At 40.6% G+C, this 10,047-nt stretch overlaps 1 protein-coding gene across 1 annotated transcript in view; it reads left to right on the top strand.

Moving 5' to 3' along the window:
• The window catches only part of DAB1 (Dab, reelin signal transducer, homolog 1 (Drosophila)), a 147,164-nt gene that overhangs the window by 112,063 nt on the left and 25,054 nt on the right, over positions 1 to 10,047 (top strand). Inside the window, exon 9 of the mRNA XM_009319799.1 lies at positions 449 to 508. Coding sequence (XP_009318074.1) covers positions 449 to 508 — 60 coding nt within the window. The remainder of the gene's footprint in view (positions 1 to 448; positions 509 to 10,047) is intronic.

The following is a 10,047-nucleotide window of genomic DNA, read 5'->3' as shown; positions in this document are numbered from 1 at the left end:
AATCTTAAGGAAAGAATCCAACTCCATAGTGCAAACCTCCCTTTCCCTCAGATCGGTAGCTCTAGTCTGGCTCTTTGCCATGGAGGAAGATGACATACTGACTTGATCATGACTTCCATGTGCATCTTCTTACCCCCAAGTAAAATGAAAAAACAACTAATTAAGTAGGAAGGAGATCCAAGTGCACCTGAACATAATGCAACCGAACCTAACTGAGAATGAAAATCTCATTTCTGAACACTACTGGGCTTTAGGATTTAAAAAATTCAAATAGATGTTTTATTTCTTCAGTATTGTTTCCATTAATGTTACTGGCTGAATGAAAAGGGAGCCACCCTTGATTTCATTAGTATTAAATGATTACCCTGTACTTAAATATGAGTTGAAGATTTCAGTTTTTTGTCAAACTTGCTTGGGTAATGACCTTAGTTTTCATTTGCTATTGCAGGTTCCTACCAGCCAAAAGAAGGAAGGTGTTTATGATGTGCCAAAAAGTCAACCTGTAAGTGTAAGTATCTTCCCTATTTATATGCAGTAAAGAAGATGTGTTTCTTAGCTTCTGTGACTTTCATTATTGTATGTAACATTTGGTACATTCCTCGTGATGGGAATTTTATCAGTGATCTGTTGTGGGTTGATTGGGTTGGTTCAGAGTAACCAGGATTGTAATGTCACTTACATCCATCTCATTCATTACATAAATCTCCTTTCTGTCTCTTCTGACTCATTCTTATGAAAGTCACCATTTATAAATGTGTTATCCATGTTTAAGAGTTGACAATGAGCCTTCTGCATGTTAATGAAATAATCGTTGCTGTCTGGATTAGAAGGGTTCCTCTATTACGCAATGCTGTACAGGGCTTATCGCTCTGAGTGAGCATGGGCTGCTTTTTCTCCTCTGTGTGCTCTATCAGAGCTGTACTTTATATGTTGTGCTCCTTACAGCTTGGTTTAGTAGGACAGCAGGGAAGCAAGGTCCGAATAGAGTTGAGGTCGAGAGAAGTAGCGTTAGGAAAAGGTATGTCAGAACATTGTGTGTGACCTCTACGGTGATTTTCTGCAGCTATAATGTCTACACCTCTCAGAAGACTTCCTGGTGAATACAGTGTGCTGATAGGTAAAGATTTCATAAGGAGCTTCAAATCAAATGTTATGAAAAAAATGGGAATTTGCATTAGAATTACTTTTCTGTCATTTGGAAAAAAAAACCCAACCAAACAAGTTACATCAAAATCCAAGCTAACATACACCATAGAAAAGCAATTATTTTACCAATAAAACCAACTTCTATGGTAGCTTAGTAAGAGCTGTAGAGTTGTAGGCCAGAGGTACGTGCAATTGCCATTAGTTTAAACAGCTGTGGGAAAACCTGAAAGGAACTACATCAAGATTAAGTATGCGAAAAGACCTCACTCAGCAAATTCCTGAGTGGCAGAATTTTTTCTCTATGTATTGCATTGCTTTCCTGGTTATTGTGGGCTGTAATCAGCAAAAGGAGATTTCCTCCCAATATTGTTATGTATTATTTCTGTAGTGCTCTAAGTATACAAGAGGCTAAGGGTCAATATAGACTGTCAACTTAATTCTTTCTATCCTGTGCCTTGCATGGACAGTAGACTATTGAAAAATAGGGGTAATATGCTGTTGTATCCAAATGGCACCACTCCCTTTCTGTGTATTAGCATTTTGAAGAGGTGAAGCATTTATCCCCAGAACATATGAGGAATGGTAATAAGTGTTTTAGAGAAGAAGTGGAGTGACAGATGCTTTAGCAACAAGGCATGCATTTGCTGAAGGGCGGGTTGTACTGTTTAATATAAATTTGTTCTATAAATACTCGAGAAATTGTTCGATTGTGTTGGTTACCCAGAAAATTAGTATTTCTGAGGATTTGTGTGAGAATGGAGAAAAACAAAGGAAAAGGTCAGGAATTTCAGTCTACTGTAAGCATGGGAAAAATGCCTGTATTCAAGAGAGAGACTCCTTTTACATGAGGATGTAGTAACTTGCACAGCTTGGGCTAAGCACGGAGACTGAGATCTGGAATAAAAAATATAAATGCTGGGGAGGGGCTGGATGGGGGCCTGAGTTGTGACATTTCTGTGGTTTGCTCAAACAAACAAAACTTGCCATAAATATTTCATGATAAGCCACTCGGAGGAGGGAGGCATCATCGTGTTGCCTGGGAAAATCTAGTAAAATAACTCATGTTGCATAACTAATTAAGGTATTTGTGGGCACGGAATAGCTGTAGATTTTTCACTCATTTCTCATATAGTTCAGTGTTACAATTTTTCCACTGTACATTTCCTGTGACTTTTTTATTATTCCTTCAGCGATGTTTCAAATTTACTCTGGGTATAGCCGGTAATTTAGGTCGTTGCAGTATGACTGGGTGTACAGTACACTTACAATCATGTCTGCAGACACATTGGTATTAGACTGTCCTGGTAAAGAACATGACTGTGTGATATAGGGCATATGAAACCTACTCTGTAATCGTCAAATGTATTTAATCTATCATCTCCGTGAAGCTGGTTGCAGACTTAATTTTTTTTTTTTTGCTATTCCATGGTTAAATTTAAAGTTATTAGAGCTTTTTCTCCAAATAAGTTATGTACTTTAATTTATGAAGAAAAAGAGAAGAGAAGAGGAAGAAATATATAGCTGAGATTTTTGTTTCACCTTTTTATTAGTATGTATTAAAAAAAAAAAAAGAAAAGCAGCAATAGCTCTTAAAATTAGCAATTTAATATTCCACTGCCCATCTGATTTATTGCTCACCTTTCCACGTCTGAGACTCTGTGTCATTGAGACACTTGCCATAATTTTTTTTTCAATTTATAGCTGTCATTATTATATAAACCTCTAAAATTCAATCTGAGGGCAAATAATCTAGCTCTTCTACCTGGTTTAAACATATAAGGACACTTTCTTTATTAGGAGATCTTGCTTTCATTAATTTCGTAATGGATGAATAAAGTGAGAAACTTTTTGTAGCTCCTAATAGGTTTCAGGCATCATGAATTCTCTCTCCCGACAATAAATACAACATTTAATAAAAATGCAGCAAGTTGTGCTTGAGTTCAAATGGAATTGCTCACATTCCCTGGACAGAGATTGATTTTCCATCTTGGGATTGTTCTCCTCTGGTATGTTCTCAGGCAAGTTATCTCTACTCTCCACACATAAAGGTGAGGGATACTGAAGTAGTCATCTAGGTGCCCTCCACCCTTGGTTCTCTGTAGCCAGTGGAGAGAAATAGCCACTTCACGGGGAAAGTCCTCCTGTCTGTGTGAGGTGTCCCTCTCAGGTGGAAATAAATGTACATCTGGACATTGTTCTTTCGTGGCTGCAGAGGAACTTTAAATGACTTGCAGGTATGATAACTTCTAAATAGTTAGGCTTAGGTGGGATGAGATCTACCACAGTGTAAAAACTAACAGCCAGAATCCATTTTCCAAAGGTTACTTTGAAACTGGGAAGTGTAATTCATACCGGTTTTCAGTAAGATATAGGTTCTTAAGAAACCAGGACTGTTTGGGCAAATATTGCTTTCTCTGTGCATATGGGATCCCATTGGGGCTGAAGGTATGAAGCATCTTCCTGGTAGTGCTGTGAAGCAGAAGTATTCAACATTGTATATGCATTGATACAGCCGCTGTACTTACACAATACTGTGCCGTTGTGTGAGGCCATTTGTCAGAAGGTGTCAAAGTACTTTATAGTGTGACTCCTCATGATCTCTGATATTAAGTAATGTAAATACAGTGCAAATGAGGCGGAAAGGAATGAGTCTTGGATCTCAGAATTTGAACGTACCCACTGAACTCAATTATGAGTGGTGGCTGGTTGCCAAGCCACTTCTCTGACATTGGGATGAAAAGATTGCTTACTCAATATAATCCTTGTATTTCCCTATCTCTTTGCTGCATCCCTTCCCAGCAAATCCTACTCTCCTGTAGATTTCCTGCCGGGCGTGCAGCTCAGTTCCAAACACACACTCTTTATGATATCCAGTATCCTCCCAGTATCTTTCCCTTCCTCTGTATCAACTCACAGTTCTTGTATTCGTTGCTATTTTCTCTCTGCTCCTTCCTTAGACCAAGTCTCCTATTCTCCGTTCACTGAGAACAGACATCAGGCCAGACAAAGAAAGCAAGCTTACCCCAAAGAGCTTGTGTTAAGCGGTACACGCTCCACTTAGAAATCGTGGTTCCGTATGTGAAATTAACTCTTCTAAAAAAGTGAAATGTTTAATGAGCTCTTTTTGTCATAATTTCTGATTGTCTCCCAGTTATACATCCACATCAAGTTCTACCTGTCATGGTGTTTTTAGTAATGAGTCAGACTGTAAATACCCTTCACGGAGACTGTCAGTCACACCACAATAAAACCTTCTCTTCTCATCAAAACGTCTAAACTATCTGCTTACAATTGTATAAAGGCTTTCAAACAACTCATCTTACTGCTGTATAAAGATTCAAGGCATTATAGCTGATGCCTTACAATGCAGGCAGTCATCTGGCTAGTACCAACTACATGGAAAATATTAACAAACCAGGGTGGAATGGACAGGGAGTAATTTGGCTGCCCTAGGGGCAAAGCATGGGAGGAGCAGATGAAGCTGGGCTGGACCTGAGCACGCTCAGGTCTAGAAGCCGTAAGGGCTGCCTGATCCTTCTGCCTGAACTAGGAAGCTGAGTTTGGGAAAGCTCGGTTTTAATTCTGGCTGGGATTACAGTGCCATTTGCAGGTCCAATTTGTTAGGTCTCCTGTCAGAGGAAGTGTGCCTGGGGTCATCTGGAAGGCATGGGCAGCCTTGGGCTCCACCAGCTCATGCGGAAAGTCGGTCCCTGGAGTAATGGCATACCAAAATGTCTGGCAATAAAGTAGTTCAGAGCAGCTTTCCAGATAACTCTGAGCATCCTCTACAAAGTGAATTCTTTCTATGACACTTGGTCTGAAGAAGAGCTTTGTAACTCTAGCTTTTCCCTAATTTTGCATCAGTGGCTTTACAGAAACAACTTGCAGACTGGTGACATTGACTTCAGCCTCCACAATCAGGCTTTCAGGATCAGATTTTCAAACATGAGAAGAGAGAGAGTGCAGACCCAGTCTCTGACCATCTGTGCCTGCAAAGCCGTCTGTTTTTATTTACCTTTGCTAGAAGAGACACCTGTGTTCAAATGCCCTGACTTAGTTACACTCCATTAAACCCCACGTATGAGGTTTAACATCGCGGTGTGGGACATGCATTTTTTACAGATATAGCTAGTTGTCGCAAAGTTTGAAAATATATTAGTTTGCTATGATAATGTCTTGTGGCATGATTTTCTTCGATGTTTTAGTGGGTTGTTACTGGTTTTTTTTCGATAGAAGTGGATAGGCATACCAGTATCTGTAGTGTAGACATTGCACTAACTATTCTGAGAAGATTTTGTGCAGCGCTGGAAACACCTCTGCTCCGTGTACTCCTCCTCTCAGCTTGCCTTTTGATTTAATACCAATATTAACTCTGATGCTAGTGCTGGTTTATAATGGAAACATTTAGCACTGTGCCAAAGGTAACATCTCAGCCCTGAGGGTGAGAAGTTGTTGTCACATACATGCCTTCAAGAGCAAGACTTGTGCTGTAGCAGGAGGCCCTTATTACAACAGCCTCTCCACACATCAGCCATTTGTTTCTGTCTGCTGTGTGGATACTGTCCCCTTTGCGACCTGCATCACCTGCCCTGTGTTGTCCTCTGGGCAGTTGCAGCAGATGTTGCTAGGTGATCTCCAGCAATGTTGCTCACATTGCACTGTCATGTCTTAAGATACTTGTATCTGTGGGGTTTTTTTTCTTTCCTTTAGGGATAGAGGGGAGCTGCTGGCATTGCAGGAGGGTCCCGCATTCAGTCAGGTCTGGCTGATGCAGGAGAGGCAAATCCCTTGATGCCATGGGGCAGGTTTGGTACGTTGGGCAGCTAGCTGACACATCTGTTTTGTTTGGACTTTGTGTTAGGTATGCGTGTTACCAGTCAAGGTCTGTCATTCTCTGTGATTTAATTACTTCCGCATTGTAAAAGGTCACTGAGATTTGTCAAGGTGGTTTTTCCTTCCTTTTAGCAAGACCCATGGCCATCATCATCTGCTGTTTTATACTTTCTGCTTCTGTTCATACCTGTGCAAAATGCAAGTAAAAACTCTGAATAAAAGCCTTTTACCCTCACTCAGCACTGGCATAAACAGCTATTTGGAGTGGATCCACAGCAAAAAACACTGAAACACCTGAATTTTCACTAGCAGACTCTGTTCAGCTTCAGCTGAAGTGAGAGGCTGGGTCTGAGACTTTGCTCAAACCCCCGTGCCTCTTTTCCAAGGAGAGGAACTAGCCACCATCAGGGATGTTTCACAGAGACCACAACCATCAACTTGTGGCTACTGTACTTCGTGGGATCTTAGTTCCCTGATCAAGTGCTGTAATAACTAAGTCTGGTTTTGTATTTTTTTGTTTGACTTTGTATCACTTTTTAATTTTTTTTAAGCTATTTTTCTGGGCATATTTTGTGGTTTACTCCTTAATAAAAATTGTAATGGCACAGGAAGCAGGTCCTCCTCCCTAGTCTTCCCAGATTATAGCATCTGTAACATAAGGTGATGAGGCTTCTTCATGTGTGTTATATACATGGCTTATCTAGGTCTTAGCACCTGAGCTCTAAGTTAGGTATATTTCAATTGATTCTTGAAAAATTGTTCTTGCAATGCCAGGTAGAGCAAGAACATTCAAAAAGCTGTTAACCTGAATTCAGCATCTGATTTCCAACAATCTGGAGGATTAGACGTTAGAATTAATCCATTGTTAATGTATAGACCATTTAAGATGATGAATCTTAATCTGGATAGTTTCTGAACATTGAAAATATGCCTATGTAAAGTTCTGGTTTCAGTCCATCCATAATTTTGTATCTAGCATGTCAAACAGCGGGTTTTAATAGTGTAGGAATACTGTTTCACAGATGAGAATAAAATGTCCTGATTTAATTGTTCTTTTATGTCACATTGATATTGTGGGCCACATCTTGAGCTCTTTTTAATCCGTAGTTGTCATTCTGCTAGCAGGCTTTCCATTCCTGCATTTGTAATACCATTCCCTGAATGTGATCCTAAATGCTGTAGAATGATTACATGCTATCAAAGCATTGAACTTACCTTACTTCCTAGTGCAATCCTTCAGAATTTGGGGACATAATCCCATAGTGTGGGAAAGCTGTAATCCAGCAGCACTGCCTTTGATCAATTTTTCATCGTACTCTCTCTGTCCGTACTGTAACAAGCAGCAAGAAACAAGGAAGCAAACTGTCCTGGTTTCAGCTGGGATAGAGTTAATTTTCTTCCTAGTAGCTGGTACAGTGCTGTGTTTTGGATTTAGGATGAGAATAATGTCGATAACACACCGATGTTTTAGTTGTTGCTAAGTAGTGCTTACACTAGTCCAGGACTTTTCAGCTTCTCATGCCCTGCCAGCGAGAAGCTGGGAGGGGGCACAGCCAGGACAGCTGACCCAAACTGCCAAAGGGACATTCCATACCGTGTGACGTCATGCTCAGTACATAAACTGGGGGGAGTTGGTCGGGGGGTGGCAACCGCTGCTCGGGAGCTGGCTGGATATCGGTCGGCAGGTGGTGAGCAATTGCTTTGTGCATCACTTGTTTTGTATACTCTTTTATCATTATTATTGTTATTTTCCCTTCCTTTTTTGTCCTATTAAATTGTCTTTATCTCAACCCATGAATTTTACTTTTTTTTTTCCAATTCTGTCCCCCATCCCACAGGGCAGGGGGGGAGTGAGCAAACGGCTGTGTGGTGTTTAGCTGCCTGCTGGGTTGAACCACAACGTAAACAAAAGCTGCAGGTTTTGCCCTGGTGACATGGTTATCTTGCTGGATATAGGTGACATGGATGTTAGTACGGCAGTATAGATTTGTACATTTAATACAGAACCTGGGCGATATAAATAAATGATAAACATTTCAGTGGTCCCTTATACTTATGCAGCCTGTTAGGTCGCATGTCTAACGGCTTCACGTGTATTTGCATTCCTAAACTTAACTAGATTCCTGTACATTTCCTGGGGTAATATTCTGTCCCTTTCAATATTCTGCAAAGTGGAGAAAAGAGCGTGTAGCTGAACTGTAAGTCTAGTTTATTGATTGTGGGGTAAAGTTCTGTTACATATAGTGAATTTTTGTCTTTTATGCAATATGACTGATGTAGATTTTACTGATGGCTGCTGATATATTAAGTTGACAGCTGCACATTATATTGATTCACTACATTTTGATTTGCTCAGAGCCCTACAGCTTGTAGTAATTTGCTAAAACATTTATTTACACACAATCTGCTTTCTGAGTAGTGAAGTTTGTAGCTTTACCTAGTCTATATCACTGTATGCATTAAATGATATCAGTTGCACAATTTGGTGTTTATTTACAAATTAAAGGGGATACAGTTCTGGGGAAAGCGCTGATGCATTTTGCATCAGTTTGGGGAGTAAATTTTTGCAGATTCATTCAGTGCTATCCTACGTTATTAAGTACAAAAATACACAGGTCTTGGCTTTTTTTGCCTGCTGAAACTCAGGAGATTTCAAGGTTTCAAAAGTACCATGATAACATGGTATTCAATAATGAAGGTAGAAATAACTTGTTTCTTGGTTACATGTCCAGTCACCTGTCGTTTTGAAAACCATTAGATAGACCTGTATAACTGTGCCTTGTATTTTAAAATAGTAAATTTGGGGTTATTTCTAATTCCCTTCCATTATTAAGTTTATTCCCTGCAAGCATCCAAAGCTGTCTCTGCTGTCACAGTCCAGAAGTGGAGTTTTGCTCTCACGTGGAAGTTTAGATTCTCATCATCACTTGTCTCTCCAGTCTGCAGTTAAAGAAAGCCATCATATGTCACCAAGGCTGGCTGGATTGTGCCACCCAAGCGGTGCCGTAGTCCCCTGACATTGAAGAGTTTATCTTTCCCCATCTGAGCACTTACCGTGTCCTGTGCCACTGTCCTCATTCCCATTTTCCCCAGGGAGAACTGGTGGAGCTACACACTGGGAACAAAAGGTGCATTACTCTCAGAAATAGATCTTCAGGCAAGAAATGCCACTGATGCCAATGAATGTGTCTGGCAATGAATCTGGATGGAAACCCGGCCGAGGCTGACCCTGACATTGAACCAGCCAGCAGCTTGTCGTTGGTCCCTGATTTTCCTACTGAGACACCCTTCCTCATGCTGAAATGAAATTTGGTGCAGGCTGGCTTTTGCCACTGTATCAGCTGAAATGTTTTGCTCTTCACCTTTGTTCCCAGTTTTCTGTTGAATGGAAAAATATGTTTCATTTTAATATCTTTGCATTGCATCAGCTGCATGCAATAAATTGCACGTATTTGTAAAGGTACCTAAATCTAAAGCCAGGTTTATGTTTCTAGAAGACAGATGTCAGGGCTTGTTAGTGCATAGTAAATGTAAATTACAACAACTTTTGTAGCTTGCATCAACATTTTGAAAGCCTCAGTGTTTAGTTCAACAACATAGTGATATTTCTGGACTTGCATCATTTCTTGTGATGTGACTGGTGTATACCATCGTGTATACCATGCTCCCTGAACCCACTGTGTGGGGTCTGGAGAAGATATGGAGCAGGTGACCATGTGGCTGGGACCTTTGCACCAGCATCCTCTGTGCTCTGGGAAGTTTAATTATCTACAGTGTTGTGTTGCCTGGAAGCAGCATGGGTCTGGCTCTAAGCTAGAGTCACTCTTTTGGACTTGTGATTTCATAGAATCATAGAATCATTAAGGTTGGAAGAGACCTCCAAGATCATCAAGTCCAACCGTCAACCCAACACCACCATGCCCACTAAACCATGTCCCTAAGCGCCTCATCTACCCGTCTTTTAAACACCTCCAGGGATGGTGACTCAACCACTTCCCTGGGCAGCCTGTTCCAATGTTTAACCACTCTTTCAGTAAAGAAATTTTTCCTCACATCCAATCTAAACCT

The sequence above is a fragment of the Pygoscelis adeliae genome, unplaced genomic scaffold (genome assembly GCF_000699105.1).
Source record: "Pygoscelis adeliae isolate BGI_AS28 unplaced genomic scaffold, ASM69910v1 Scaffold181, whole genome shotgun sequence".
Taxonomy (NCBI): domain Eukaryota; kingdom Metazoa; phylum Chordata; class Aves; order Sphenisciformes; family Spheniscidae; genus Pygoscelis; species Pygoscelis adeliae.
Note: the sequence above shows the minus strand (reverse complement) of the source record. Positions and strands in the feature narration are given on the sequence as shown.